Source organism: Atta colombica, unplaced genomic scaffold (genome assembly GCF_001594045.1).
Source record: "Atta colombica isolate Treedump-2 unplaced genomic scaffold, Acol1.0 scaffold163, whole genome shotgun sequence".
NCBI classification, from domain to species: Eukaryota; Metazoa; Arthropoda; class Insecta; order Hymenoptera; family Formicidae; genus Atta; species Atta colombica.
The window spans coordinates 2,933,252-2,950,500 of NW_017259254.1; the positions used below are offsets into that span (position 1 = coordinate 2,933,252).

Below are 17,249 nucleotides of genomic sequence, written 5' to 3' on the forward strand. Positions count from 1 at the left end.
AAAATAATTTGAAAAATCATATAGCTATGAATTAGTTCATTTCAATATTTGAAAACAAAAATGATTATAATTTATTTCTTCCATTGATATTGTCAAAAAAAATATCTTCGAATTAAATAAAAGTAATTATTTTAATACGAGTGTATAGTATGTATATATGAGGAATCTTTCTGCAATTTTTCAAAGTTCTTATAATGATACATGCTGGAGCAGGAACGAATCCCGTCGTGAAATACTTCTATAAAACGCATGTAGACTATTAAATTTCATGGTTATGTTAATCAGCACGCACGAGACGTTCTGCAAAGATAGAATTATGGACGCTTTTCATTGTTAGCATCACGAAGAAACTATAATTAATTCGGACGAGGAAGTGCCGAGGATTAGGCAAGCGGGTTTAGGGTGACGCGGTTGGGTGAATGCCTTCTTATATTAATCTTTTCTATTTAAACGCACAAAATCTAGATTCTTTCTTACTTCCATAAAAACAAGATATATCTAAACAAAAAATTATGGGTAATTGTTTTATATGTATATAAAATTTGAAAATATAATTTTTTAAGGATAAAGTTAAAAATAAAAAAGTAAAGAATAAAATTTCAGTAAATACTTTATATAAATTTTACAAACATTTTAATTGCATATGGAGATTGCTAATTCTGTTGCAGATATATATATTTTATGAAGATTATCTCTCTTCCGCGATTTAATTGGCCGTGTTACGAAAAAAAAAAAACACATAACAAATTACGACCCCACTTGTGTTTTTCGCAAAATTATACACATATTGTTCTCAATCGTTGCTACAAATTGCCGTAGAATTTCCACGAGTTTTCACAATTGCGTGCACTCTTGCAGGAACTCTGCATATGTTATTTCCTACAAGATACCTTGTTTCCATTTCTACGGTCCCATGTCGAGCGACGCACTTCGCTCTGTGAAACTATAATTATATCCCGTACATTGTATGCTGGTAATTATCAATTATCGTGCAGAATAGAAACGTCGAGAATTATGCTCGGAGAGATTTATTATCCTTACCCGTAATCCTTAAAATTAACTTTGACGTAAAGTTATAACAACGTGGATTAGATGTTTTCGACATTTTACCGTAAGGATAACACATTACGTGATATACGTAAACTGTAAGCTGTGTATAATATTTTGTCATTGTTTGTTGCAACATTACTAGCACTTTCAGTTAATCTTCATTAATATACTCGTATAATTACATAGTCAAATCTAATTGATTAGATATATTCTAATATATATTGACATATATCAATTATATTTAATTGCTTCTTGATAAACGATTTAGTTCATTAAATATGAGAATCAATAATATTACAAATTCAAATATAAAAGTTATAGACGGAAATATGTTTTTCAAATTAGAATATTTTTAAATAAAATACATGCAGCCTTCCAAATATCGTTTACAAATTACATGTGTTTCTCTTCTTCTCATGTATCTACAGCAGAAGATATTTTACCTGCTGCAGCACTTTGCATTTTTCCAGATTTATTTTAGTCTGCACATTTCTTTTTTATAAAAAAGATGTAATCCTACTATCCTGAAGGATCATATTTTCGTTGTTTGGTGCCGTGTTGGCTTTCAGGTTGGCCTGAATACCGGACGAGAGGCGCGTAAGTAGAAGGGGGGAATGAATAGTCAGTCAGTCGCACAGGCCTCGTTCCTGATGGCAACCGGCACAGCGGTCGTTACCTGCCGAGGTAGTGGTAGCAGGGAATGGCAGGTGGGGGAGCAGAATACTTGGATGACTTCCTGCCAAGGAACAGGCGTTTCAGTCCTCAAGTAAGAACGTCTGACGGCGGTTACAGTGGTCTGCGAGAGAAATCGTCCACGAGTTTTACCAATGGACGCACGAGCACCATTACATTAATCCCGTTCGAAGATACCCGGAAGAGTACAGATTTTCGCACGTCTTTATTCGATTCTTTACTCATTTCCGTGTTTCGAACAGTCGATTGCGTTCAGTGCTTGAAAAAAAACTGAAGAGAGGGTCGCACCCTGAAATAATGTTTCGTCTGAGGTGCAATCGGTGAACTTTTCTAACGGAGTGCGCTTGTTGCGTATTGATTATTTATTGTTCCAAATCGGAGTAATACCGGAACAATTTCTTTGACAGTTTTTGCGGAACGAAAGAGCGTTCAAAGTCAGAAGGTTCATGTTCGCGTTCATCAACAAAATGGAATGCAGAATGCTGTGTTTCCTTTTCATCATTCTAGCCGCCAAAGGTACATGAATTCTTTTTAATATTAATTCGTATCAGTTAATAATATAAATATGTATTCATTAATTTATATAAAAAATTGCTAAATTATACTAGGAAGCATATTTATGAGCAATTGGAATAATGTGATTTTCAAAGATATTTAAATAAAAATATTCTTAAAGTCACTGCAAAAAGATATTTTTTGTTGTATTCATTTCAATTAAATATAAATATATAGATCGATATATGTACATTGGTATATGTATATCTAATTAGATTTGACAGATTTAACGGATTCGTAATTATTTACACATGTATATACATAATTTTAGCTTCTTAAAAATAATAGCTGAAGGGTAAAGAATTGATTGAAAATATTTTTTAACATAAAGATATAATAAAATAATATTTTTAAAATACTCTTTTAAATAATAATTGTTATTTAAGCAATATATATTATAGCAATATATAGCAATAGATAGGAAAGATGAATTATTGAATTTAATATTTAATAGATAAATTCCGCTTTTGAATTTACATGTCTCTTTAAAGAACTATAAATTATATGTTTTTTATTATTATTATTTATATTATAAGATAGAAAGCTTTTCTATTTCTCGCGATAATATTTATGTTTTTGAATAACATATGTTAAATATTTGAAGATCATGTTTGTTTTCACAAACAGTCATGTTTATGTAATTTAGTTGTAAGCATGTTACTGCAAAAAGATATTTCTTTTGTACTGTATTCATTTTAATTAAAAACGGAACAGTTCTACTTTACTCTATATATAGATAAACAAAAAACTTATATATTATAGATATTTGTATTGCATAAAATAAAATGCGATATAAAATCGGTCACTTTCATGATTGTCTTAATCGCACTTTTGTGTAACGCTTCGTTATGAATTTTTTCATAAAATGTAATTGGATAGCTTTTTAGAAATCCTTAATATAGTAGATAAGCATTTCGCAAAGATAGATTAATCTCCCGTGGAAAATATAATGGCTCATTAACGCTCTGAGGAAATTACAATAATCATTACCCCTGCACTTGTCGCTTTCTAAACGCCAAGATATTTAATGAGTCGACTGTGTGTCGATTATGAGACAATGCTTATAGTTCGTAATGACATTCTCTACTTTACGTTCCATTGAAACATTTTATTTTGCGGAACCGGCAACGAAACAATCGCTAATCAAGCACGTGTATACAATACGATGTTATAAAGTAATCTATACGTTATAGATTAATTATACGATCTTGTAAATAATGTAAATATTCATGTCAACGTTAAAATTCTATTTCAGTTAATTCATGCGAATTATGACGTTGACACAGAATACAGATATTAAAAATGATAACTTAATTCCTTGAATTAAATAACATTTTGTTATTTTTAACTTTTATGTGTTATCACACTGGGTATGGTCAATGCGATGTTGCAAACGCTGAAGCATTTTTTAACTGGTCAGTTTGTAAAATTCTTTCTTCTAATTGGTCCATCAAATGCTTCAAAGCAACATATGTGAAATTGGCACCTTATCTTTTGGCATCGCAAGTTTTGATAAGAGTTTCATTGGCACCCGCAAGTTTTACAGTTCCTAATAAGTTTTATAAATAGTTCCGTTGATTTAGCTAAAAAAAATAACATTTGAAAATTTGCGGTGCTAACTTCCTGTGGTAGGTTCGAAAAAATCAATTGAAAACTATGAAATATTATAGTTCTCGGAGAGAGTTCTACAGTTCCTGATAGGTTTTAATAATAGTTTCGGTTTCTAAGTTATTTTAAATAATAATTAAACCCGCGCGCTGATACCGCACCACAAGAATAAAATACATTTTCACAGCCAGTTTCAGCCGATTTGTTGGCATTTTCCTATAGTTTCTACAATAGTAGACGACGATTTGTATAGATATTCGATCGGAGTTCTTTAAATACTTTCTAATAATAATTAAATTTGTGAACTGGCACCGCACCACAAGAGTAAAGTATCTTTTAAGAAGGTTGTAAGGATACATAAAACACATACCAATTAATATTTTACGCTTTAAACAAACTACACATATGTGAGTTGTGTTGATAATATTGTTTTTATTGAGCAATACATTTTTATAGATTATTTATATTATTTGTTATTAGTTTTATTATTATGAGCAGAAATTTTAAAAATCTAAATTTTTTTATATAAATGTTTCAAGTATTAAAAATGATTTATGCAAGTTTCATTAAAATTCACCAATTATTTTATAACAAATAAATATTTTGTTTATTTACTAAACAATTAATGTCTTCATTTTAATGTAACTTTGCATAAATTTTTTTGTATGTATAAAATACTTATATAAAAAAATTGAGATTTTTATCTTTATATAATACATTTTCATATATTTCTATTAGAGAAGAAATTTAAAAAATACTTTTTATTGAAATAACTTTTAATCCAGATGGATCAACTGTCTCTAATTTTTTTGTATTATTTTTAAAGACAATTTAGAATAATCTGCAATTTTCTCAAATAATTCTTAATATATTGCATATTTGCCTTACAACCTACTTAAAAGCCAGTCCAATTGATTTTTCAGCGTTTTCCATTAATTTGAACGCTTCTGTAAGTAATATAAGGATATTAACTGGTTGTATGTAAGGGAAGCGGCAACTGCGGTCAAACTTAGAGAAAGTATTCTTTTACAATTTTTAAGTACAAGTTCTTTTAATATGTTAATGAGCATCGATTACTTTCGTATTTGCAACACAATCAAACTGAAAAATAATAATTTTACAAATTAAATTTTTTTGTCAACTTTATGGTAGCATTTTAAATTTGTAAAAAAATTATTGCGAATTTAAAGAAAATATACGTAAAATAATATGATAAAAATTGCATATTCATTATTTCGGCATATGAATGCATACATTTTTCGAATATCGATTTGTTAAAATTTATATTTGTACACCATTTGAAATTAAAAGAAAATTAAGGGAAAATTAACGTGTTGAATTGTCGAAAGAGTCATGTAATATTACATATGTTTAGTATGCTTATGTTACATTTCTAAAATATATGAAATCTAATAAAAGTAAAATGTAAAGTAAAAATAAGTATTTAAAGAGCAGAACTTTGAACGAAATCTATAAAAATCGTCGAAACTATTGTAGAACTATAGGAAAATGTCAACAAGTTGGCTGAAACTTGCTGGCCGTAAAACGGTACTTTTCTCTTGTGCGGTGTCAGCGCGCGGATTTAATTATTATTTAAAATAATTAGAGACTTAGAGAGCGGAACTATTGTTAAAACCTATCAGGAAATGTAGAAGTAGTAGTTCTCTTCGAGAACTATAAAATTTCATAGTTCATAGTTTTCAACTGATTTTTTTCGAGCCTTGCGGTGCCACGGGAAAATTAGCACCGCAAATTTTCAAGTGTTATTTTTTTTAGCTAAATCAATGGAACTTATAAAACTAATCAGGAACTACAGAATTATTGCGGATGCCAATGAAACTCTTATCAAAACTTGCGGTGCCAAAAGATGAGGTGCTAACTTCACACACGTTTCAAAGCATTTGTGCATTTGTAGCGAGACTTTGACTACAGCCACTATAAATTAATCGCTTTCTGTGATTTATTTTAAAATAAATAAGATTAACATCCTTTTTAATATACGCACTTAATATATAATAAATTAAATTTGTGTTAATATGTTTTTTTTAATATATTAACAATATTTTTTTGAACAATATTGTTTAACTTCATCGTTTTAATTAATTCAGCGACATTTATATAATTCAACGCAGAATTGAAAAAGTTATTTTACAACTTATAAGTTATTTTTTATTATAAAAATTGAGTACAGTAAGTTCGTTATTTTATTTTCTATATTATATTTTATCATTGCTCCAATTTTGTATTACTTTTTGTACTTAATTTCTATGACAAACACAATAAGACAACCTAAAAACTAACTTAAAAAGCAATTTTCCCAACCTTGGTAGGGAAACTGAGTAAGAGCAATAGCGATTTATAGAAATAATTCAAAATAAACTAGGTATAATTTAACGTTATGAATTTAATAGTATATACAAAAGCTTTTCATAAAATAAAAATGGATTTTATAAAATAGAAAAATTTGTCTACTTCTTAAAATAATAATTTTATTTACATCAACGGTAGAAAAAAAATATTTGTAATATTTGCAAATTGAATGTTAAATAAGTGATTGCATTTCTCAGAGGTTTAATGTAATGAGTATAAATTTTTCTATTATAACTGATAGAGTTATCACATGTGCAATTCAATTCGGGGTCAAGATCATCCCACGCTCGCGGCGTTATTGAACTTAACAATAGATTACCGAAGCACCCATTTACATACACAATTTGTAGACGAGAAGTATCTGAAAATAAGTGAAGTTTGCTCGCTAATTAGCGCATGATGTATGTAATGCGTGCGCGTCGTAGTTTACGTGTATTTCATGAAAGCATACACACCAATTCTTCTTTATCTGATCTAAAATTTCACTTAGAGTTAGTATCCATGACGACAAACTGGATTTACGTTTAATGATCATTTAAATGATAACATAATCGGTAACCAGTAAAGTGTCTCCGATTTAATTAATGATAATTAGCGAAAAATGATTTTATAAATAATCTGATTATTCTGTAGAAATTCTCTTAACTTAATATTGTGTTGCGATTATCTTACGGGATAGTCCGTCCATAGATTCAATTTCTATTTCCCGTCCGGTTAAGCGAAATACTTCTTCAACGTCGTGTTAACTGCAAGACCACCGCTACGCTCGTCTGGAGAGGCACGTGCTCGTAGTTGCAGGTATAAACGCGCATCTCGTAAATGAGACGTGGCGTACTCACGCAGCACGCGTTCTCATCTCCATCGAGCACGCAGGTAATCGACTTTCCACGATCCTCGGTTTTTCCACGATGTGGAAAGTGGCCAGCGAAACGGTTTTACCGCGGCAATAACGCGTGAGAAATTTGCAAAGATTCGCAGCCCTACTACCACTCGGACGCAGAATGCTGTCGTGAAGAAAGTTATTTACCTATTTATAAACTCATCGCACCGCAAAATTTTTATAATTTATAGCGCTGAATATATTAAATTTCACAGGACGTACTGTTTTTTCTTTTAATATCTCTCTATACTTTAGCAACAATAAATTCTGCCAGATATACTTTTTTATCAATTTTAATTTATAATTAATCTGATAACGGTAATTTTTATAATTCTTTAGTAATTGATTTGACAATTTGATATAACCGATTTATTAAATCTAAGAAATACATGTAGTTCATACTTTTATAATGTTATTAAAGCCACAACACAATGATTTTTGCATAACGCGTAGTGCATAATAGAATCACACACACACTCACACACACACAAACACACACACATACACACACACACACACAAAACCAATCAGAATCCTTTCTTTCCTTCCTTTTCATGGAAAAGAGAAATTTTGATTGGTTGATTCTCTTATGCACTATGCGTTTATACGTTATGTAAAAGTCTAGTGCTGCAGTCTTAATTTACTTATAAGTCTTTATTCTTTTTTGGTACAAAATTCTTGCGATTATCTTATAGTGAGCAATTAAAACAAAAGAAATTGAACACGCGAAGAAAATGAAGATTGTCCTATCGTTTCTTTATTTACATTTTACTGTAACATGTACGATCTACTTCCGTAGGTTAATGACCGAGATTGTGTCGCGGTAAAGTGGCGGTTACTTGCAATTCCCACGTGTCGCCGTACGTGTCAAACCTTTTTTTTCCGTACACTCTTCAGACACTTCCTCTAACCGCACGTTCTCGACCAGCTGCCTTCTTTCAATTGCCGTTGAGTCATATCCAGTTATTGTCCTCTTGAGTACGTGCCATTTCCTGTTGAAACTATAAAAGATCAATGCTGTAACGTTATCATTAAATCGATCGGTGTCAAGTATCAACTAAGACGCGAGCAGGTTTCATTATTACTCATTGTTTCGTTAAACTCAATCGTTCAACGTTGACAGTATTCGTCATTTAATATTCACATATTCTCGCTTTGCAAAATCTAAATCAATAAGCATGCCGACAACTGATAGATTTTCGCACATGCATTTATTAAAAACTATGATGTATTCATTGTACGATTCAATAATAGACGATGTTACAAATGTGACGATGTTATAAATGTGACATCAACGATTACCAATTGCATCCGACTAACTAATGTTAACACATTAAATCATCAGCGATAGACTTAGATCTGCTGCAAATCTAGAAATGCAGTTTAATTTAAAAATAAACACTTTTAAAAAATTTTAAGTTACTTTAACTAGTTATGTTATGAGTAATTTATTTTATATCAAGTTTTTATTTAAAAAGTTATTAATATTATATATAAATTTTTAGGAGATTTAATGAATATATTTATGATTAATTAAATAATTATTTATAACAAACCTTACTTAAAGAAAAACTATAAGTTTAAAAAATAGACCCTCCCCCCGTCCTCTAAAGGTTAATTAGAATTTTAGAAATGTTTCAATTATTCTTTTTAATTATTGTTGCTGTCTAATATCGTTTAGAAACAGTATAATCTGCTTTTGACTCTCAGAATTATCGACAGAATTGTTGGTTCTCGTGACAAGTGCATGCACTTCCGTCGTATTATAAAATTAATCGTAGCTCACGTAGGTGGCTCACACGTATCTCACCTTGAAAACAAAAGGTCGGTGCGTTTAATTAGCTCGGCTCAGTACCCAATTTCCCACAATTCCGTGAAATAACGGGAGTAGTACTCAGCAAGAAGGCAGAAAAAAGAAGGCGAGTCCGCCGTACCTTTTCTCTTCTACTTATGCCCTGATTATCTACTTTTCTTGTGGCGTGGGCGAAACCCCGAACGTTAAAAACCACGTGTTGAACTACATACGAACAAAAGCCGATGAGTGCAAGTCAGTAGAATCTGTGAGAAACGAAACTTTGTTGCAGTAAAAAGAAAAGTATTTATATAGAGTCGGTGCGAGTAATGAATCTGCTTATATTTTGCGTTCACACTTACAGAAAGAGAAACCTTTAATTATTAATAAATGCATAATGATTACAACCTAAATTTAATATAATGAATTTTATATCTTAAAATATGAAATATTTTATAATCGTATAAGTTAACATAAAATTATTAATTAAAAAATATACAACGTATGTAAATAATACAGCAATTAAATAATTTCGGAAAGAATCTTAATAAAAATTAAATTATATTTGTTTATCAAATAAAATTGATTTCTTTCATCATAATCCTACGTTATACACACACACACACACACACACACACACACACACACACACACACACACACACACACACACACACACACACACACACATATATATATTGTACATATATTTTTAATATAATGAATTTTTATTTTAAGAATTTTGCATTAGAAAAATAATTATCCAAATTTGTGTAATCTATATATTTACACAGTATTTAGATCCAAATATAATCATAATGCTGGAGCATTAAAAATATTTCAACCTCACATACTTTGAAAGGATTGTAATCGCAAGCTATCACTTTTGTCATATAGTCAATTATTGTCATCAAGTATAGACTTTTACACACAAATAACAAAATTTGAAAGTAATGGTAATTACTAAATGTATTTGTCACGGTAGCAAAGTAAAATGATAGACACGATACTACAATCGCTTCATTTTAAGAATAACGGTGAAATAGCGGTGACCTGATATTTACACCGGAATAACTTTTATCCTTTCCATGCAATTCCGACGTGTTGTCTCCATTCTATTGTCCTACATAAACTCATTTACTCAAGGCACGTGCTATTTACTATTGTATCTCAAATGATTTATTCAAACGTCCAAAAGATTTTTGTAAGAGGAGAATTATAATAATACAAGAAAGGAATATGATTACATATACGCAGAATTTTATAACCATTAATTATAAACTCTATTATCTTCACGATTTTTTATCATTTCTCGCAATTCTAATAACACTTTGCCCGCAATAATTCGTAGCTTAATAATCCATTTTTCTACATCGTAAGATACGGCTGGTTGTCGGTCTCTAATCAATTTGCTATCCACGTGGCTGCATACGTTGATGGCGATCATATATAAATGCCGGTAGGATGAAGTATTTTTCAAATCAAGCAAACCTCGGCTTCAAGTTCTGCCCCGGTTTACGACTTAACAATTACGATGATGCCAGCAGCAACCTACATTAGACGGATATAACGAACAGTTACTGTTTGCAACGTTTATTTCGATAACACGACCAACGGTTTCCGTGGACGATCTAATCTATAATTTAGACTTTTATTTACAGTTAATGCGTTAAAAAAATTATGTTATATAACTGATGTAACAGAATTCGTAGCAAAACGTTCTTTGACGTATTTTCTCACAATCTCTCGCTTTCAATAACAATAAAATTAGACTTAATCGAATTTGGATTGAGTTGCTTGTTGATATTATAAAAATGCGAACAATTTTTTGTTTAAAAATTAAACAATTTTTTAATATATTTTTTGATTATTTTAATATATTTTTTTTATTATTTTAATTATAATTAGATAATTAGATTCAGAATTAAAAATTATTTCACTGGCAATTACATTCATGATTTTTATTAAGAAATTAATCACTGTTACTGAAGCGAATAGATCGTAAAGTGGTTCTTCTTATAGGTTATAAATCTGCTATGTGGTTACTGCGAGCTTTATTTTTCGTGGCGCGTGCATGTAATGCATCCTGCATTCTCTGTAAGAGTATGAACATGTAACGTGCGTATCGCAACACGAGGCGGATAATGTAGCACCTGCTTCGCGCGTGCCTTACATTGCCACGATCTTTATCGATCGGTTTCCTCTTTTTTTCGAAGAAGACGATGCACTCTATACAGTGAAATCAACGTAGGAAACTCGGTATTGCGAAGTAAGAAATTTATGGTGTAATGTGAGAATAGAAATTAATAGACATAAATTTAAAGATAACAACAACGCGAAGTTAACTCAGTTTTTATTGGATTGTAATATCTTTTGTTTTACGTTGTAATAAAAATTTAATTGTAATAAAAAATGATTGTAATAAAAAATAATATCTCTGTACTTTTATCATGAATTACTGTAAAAATTTGGATTATGAGGCAGGACCCAAATAAAACTCAAGTCATCATAACGGTATCAAGATATCTTCAAAATGATTGACTAAAAATAACTTTTCAATCAATAAATTCATTTTAATATTATTTTGATATTTTATCTTGCTTGGGCAGAAACATTATTTCAAGAAGAATGCATTCAATATTTTTTACAGAATATATACATAATCTAGTAATTCGTCAATTGTTAATGAAATTATGTTGCCCATATAATATGTTTTAAAAGCATGAGGTGCAATAAGATTTTTAAAAATTAAAATAAGAATTATATAAATCAATTATTTTTGAGACAAAATTTCCTTTTATGATCTCTTTCATTTTTTGTACGTCGATATTTATTATAAGAATTATTAATTAACTAAACAATAAATAAATTCAATCAATAAATAATTACATTAAATATAATATACATTTTTTATATAGTATTGTTTGATTCTGCAGTAACGTTTACAAATAGAAATTTGACACAAAAGTAATATAATAATAAAATTAACGGAGCTCGTGACTACTCCACTACTGCTTGTCCATTCTTAACATGGCTAACCGGCTGACCAATCACTCTACGATCGCCTTATTGGCGCATCATATACGCGACTGTGAAAACGCACGATAAATATGTTAATTGAATAGTGCGAACCGTTATGCACTCAACCCACGAAGCATCGATTATGCGTTGTTGGTGGTAGCACCGTTTGCTCATTTTGAAATGCCATCCTTAAATTGCCGAGAACATGTCGACATTAACACGCTAAAACTTCATTCTATTATGAATGACAGGCACTTTTTCTATTATGAAAACACAACTACATAAGCATCTTCTTCAATCAATATTACCATTTTAGATTTTCCTGAGATAGGGTTGGTTGGAAAAATCCATTGGGTAAAAAAGCTATGATAATTCCTAATTTTACCATTCCAGACTTTATTCAATGGAATAAATCGGCAAAAATTATAAAAATTTAATAAAAAATATATTTATTTTATTGCTTTACTTTATGCAAAAATAAATTGTTGCTTCAATTAATAATAAATCATATATTAATTATGAACGAGAGATAGTTTAAAGGAAAACGAAACAAATCAATAGTGATAAAACATCTAATAAAATGTTTCCTTTTTTAATTGAAATTATGTGAAATATATTTTTGAAATAATAAATTTTGCATATAAATATTATTAAATTTTATATTAATTTTTAGTTTCATAAGAAATTATACCTAATAGCAACAAATTAAAAAATTTGTATTCATGTAGATCTGGTTTACTATTCAATATCTGTGACAAAAACTAATTAATTTATTATTACATCGATTTCTAATCCATTTTTTTTATAAAGGTTTTATTTTATAAAGTTTGAATTGGAAAACATTCCATTGATGCTTAGAATAGTCATATTAGAATATTGAATCAGAATAATAAAATTTTTATTTACTTTATTGCTTTTAATAAAAAAGACCAATTTGTATTTTGCCGAAAAATATCGCTTTGTATCATTGCACTGATGTGGACTTTATCTAAAAAATATGAAATTTTGTCCACTCTGCCCTTAGGTCACTTTAGAGTTTGCAATTTTTCCAAAGGAATGTTCTGGAATTAGATGACTTTTCTATTTTTTACGCTTCTCTGCAATAATATTCTTAAAAATAATAACCAGTAAGCCTAGCTTATAACTCTTAAAGAGTTATTATCATTATATTATGTTATGCAGATATAATAAATAATAAAAAAGCTGCTGAACAACGGTATCGTTATAAGTTTTAGAATATTCAGTGCCTTCCTATTTTTTTCTCTGCTAAACTTTGGATAAAATTTATGTATAAGATTTTTATTTTGTCACGGACAAACAAGTTTTGCCAATGTATTCCGAATGTCATTCTAAACAAAAGAATTCATATACACCATAAGTTAATTTGCTCCCAAAATATGAGTATTTTATTTTACAAAGCCCAATAATGAAAATTATCTAATTTATAATCATATAATAGTCATTTAATTTATTGAAATAGAATCATATTAACATTACAATTACTACACAGACCTTAGTAGAATGTTGTCCTCTCATTCACAGATCCTCTCATTCACATATTATTTAAATTGTTCTCTAATATGCTGTGATCCATTATTTCAGTAAATGCATTTGAAATCGAAAATTTATAGTATATATAAATCTTTTTATTATTCGAAATAGACATTGATGAATTCTTTTGCTTAGAATAACTATCTGAACACGTTGGCAAAACCTAATAACCTGAATAAAATCTGAGAGCTGCCAACTATAGAAGCCATTCTTATACGAAATCATTTCCTGAATAGAATGTCATCCTTAAATCGCCGAAAGCACGTTCGAAGCATTAACTCGACAAAGATTTATCATATCGTACATTACATGGGTACATGACGTGCGTTTTTTCCTCACCTTGAAAATACATAATAGAAATACATAATATTTTTCAGCGAAAACCTTGTGTTACAGATATGCCTTAATAATTCTTGAACGTGATGCAGAATTTTTAAATGGTTTTGCATAATAATTTACGATTATTTTCGTGTCTTTGGAAAAATAGTTTAGAAAATTTTATTATAGAAGTTTTATATTTATATATGTACAACTATAGATATCATATATAATAGAAAGATTTCTTTAAATTTATAAAAATCATTTTAATTTTGCCAAGTTTAGATTATAATGCGATAGATACACTAGAATTTTAATATTTACGACAATTGTCGTGTTGCTTACATTTTTTATCGATAGCGAATTTTACGAGTTGAAATTACTTAAAATCATGAAGGTCCCAAATATCTGAAATATAGTATTGAAATATAGTATAGTAAATATACTGAAATATAGCTCGTCAAAAAATAATAAAAATTTTGGCTGAATAATCCACATACTTGCGTTTGATGATATGTATAAATCGTATATATATATTTTTTTATATCAATGATTTTCACTCTCACGCCGCAATGTCCACTTTTGCCAAGCGTGTGCGTTGCACCGGTTTCTACAATTTTGTTGCATCCATCTTATGCTACCATTAGACAACACATTGATGTAAGGTGATTACATCGAGATGCGAGGCGATTTCACTGATTTCGAGACCTGCCTGGGTACATCTGACGCTCGAGATTTAAGTTTCACACGCAATCCGTGCGCGGTTCTTACGTAACACTAAAATTGTTTTAAAAAACGTTCAACACTACATTTTAAGAACTGACCCGTGAAATCGGTAATGTTGAGAGAAAGAAAGAAATTGAAGAAATTGGAGAAAAGAAGTTATTTTAGTTCAGTATTCATAGTTGGTTCTTATCTTTAATATCATCATCTAATATGCTTTGTGATTGGTCTTACCAATCATAAAACATATTAATATCTTAAGATATTGCTTAAGTTAATCTTAAATTAAAAATGAATTATGGATTGGCTTATGCATCAACATAAACATAAATATTTTATTACTCTTGTAAGATACATTCATTATCTATACAATTTTTACATTTTAAGATTATTTTTTTATTATCATACTAAAAATTCTTTATTAGAGTGATTTAATAACTTTCTTACAAACGTTTTATGATTGTAATAAATAGATAATAAAGAAGAATACAAATATAAATTAATAGAATGATGAAACTACGATGAAGTTGTTTTTGCTTGTTAAATTTAGATATTTGCAAAAAAAAAAGCAAAATTATTCTTGTTTCCTTTATAAATTTTGACTCTTGTCAGAGTTAAAAGAAGAAAGAGAGAGAGAGAGAGAGAGAGAGAGAGAGAGAGAGAGAGAGAGAGAGAGAGAGAGAGAGAGAGGGGAGGGGGAGAGAAAGAGAGAGATGATCTGTATATATTTTCCATAAGAATTTCTTGTCGGGAGAATGAAATCCATATATTTTATTCGTAAAAAAAAGTTTTGTAAACGTAATTTACAGTGCGTTAAATTTTTATTGACGAAAGGAAGAGAATGAACAGCAGACAAAAGAATAAAAAACGACGACGATTGTTATGCAACAGCGAAATTCGTCATGTTGTTAAAGTTTATTTCCCTCAAACATTGCATTTCGGATTAGCACACACCATGCGCGTCTGCATAGCCGATGACTTCCTAGACGATTGCGCGACCGCTGCAGGATGCGACCGCCGCTTGCTTGCGTTATCGCTTCCGTTACGTCGTCTTACCAGCGTTTTACGTCGCTTGTATTCCCGACTTTTTTTTTGTGAAAACTAACAGACAGCAGCTCGATATGTTGCACTCTGCTCCGGGTCGGGATTCACTAGCAGCTGCGTACATGAATGTAAATGACAGGATTACTGTAATGGCGGGTTGCCACCGAGACCGAGTATGTATTTCTGCATTTATTTCTGTCTGCGTACTCGGTGAAACGTGACGAGATGGAAGGGCGTGTAATCAGGAGTGGCTTCAAGCAGTTTTCTGCATCTCCCGACGCAAGGTTCAAGTATGTACCGCTTTCATCATAATCGTTATCCAGTTGAAATTCCAGCCTGTGGAAAGTAGACATATATGCAAAATTCGTGAAATTCTGGATTAATTTTGTTTAACGGATAAATTCCTAAGATATACCAGCAGATTCTAAAATGTAAAGCGTGTTAAGAATGAAGAATAATTCTGCAATTAAATTAATTTTTAAGAGGCAGAGTAATACTCTGTTATGTAATCTTTATTGGGATATTTAGAGTTAAACTAAAGTTCGAGAATTAACTCCTCTTTTTAATAAACGATTTTATTGCACCGTTATGTTATGGAAATATAAACTTATTCCACTTTGCAACACCTTTCGCAATCACTGGCAACGGATGTGTATTTAAACCGAGCCTATGTTTTTCATCCATCGCAGGAAAAAGCGAAATGTAAACACTTAAACGAAGACTAGTTTCCTGTGTTCATTTTTGTTACGTAAGGGATGATACGAATTACATAAATAAGACCCTTTCGTTTTGCACGAGAAAAACGTAAAACGCTCCTATGTTGCTACTCAGTGATTTGAGTATTTTGCTCAGGAAGGTGACGAGACTCCATTGCCCACTGAAATCATCGGCTTGAAAACGGCAGCGGCAATCCGATGAGGCAACGTCCCGCCTTGCATCGTAGCCTGTTGATAGGCTCGGTGCGTGATGATGTGAGGTTGCGTGTCTTTGATACGGCGAAGAGATTGAAAAGCGTGTTCACTTGCGATGCGCTTACGATGGCCGGTCAGAAAACGCGTTGCATTATTCGTGCAATTAGTCATGAGAGATTGAATCGCGCAGCCGAGAGTGTATATCCGTTGTGAAGAGTTAACAGCTCTCGTGAGAATTCGCGCGCGGGCATTTGAAGCAATTTCGTACCGTGAAATGGAAGCGCGCGATTAGACGATCATCGAAGAAAAACGGATGCTATCAAGAAAGAACGTACAATTATAGAAAAATGTGATTGAAACAGCATTCTTTCCTTTCATCATTTGCATTTTGAGAAAACATCCAACAAAATCAGCTACTTAATTTACATTGTAACTTCCGTAGACATGATTGTGAACCGATAATGTACAATTAATCGACATTAGAAAGGAAAACAGGAATGACTACATTAATTAGCACGTCGTTCTGAATAACTATACTATATCAACACTATACGAGGACAAAAGTGAAATCTTTCTACATATAGGAAATTAGATCTCTGTAACACTTGAATTTCCAGTGCACGAAGTGCACGCGTTAATATCTCATTAAGGAATAATATCTAATGTAAATATAACAAAATTTGCAATAAATTTAAATATTTATATAAGAAGTTATGTATGTATATATATATATA

General features: G+C 30.5%; 1 protein-coding gene across 1 annotated transcript in view; it reads left to right on the top strand.

Moving 5' to 3' along the window:
* The first annotated feature begins 2,142 nt into the window (after nucleotides 1-2,142).
* Nucleotides 2,143-17,249, top strand: part of LOC108685999 — a 36,218-nt gene continuing 21,111 nt past the window's right edge. The window contains exon 1 of the mRNA XM_018191029.1: nucleotides 2,143-2,259. Coding sequence (XP_018046518.1) covers nucleotides 2,190-2,259 — 70 coding nt within the window. The 5' untranslated portion in view covers nucleotides 2,143-2,189. The remainder of the gene's footprint in view (nucleotides 2,260-17,249) is intronic.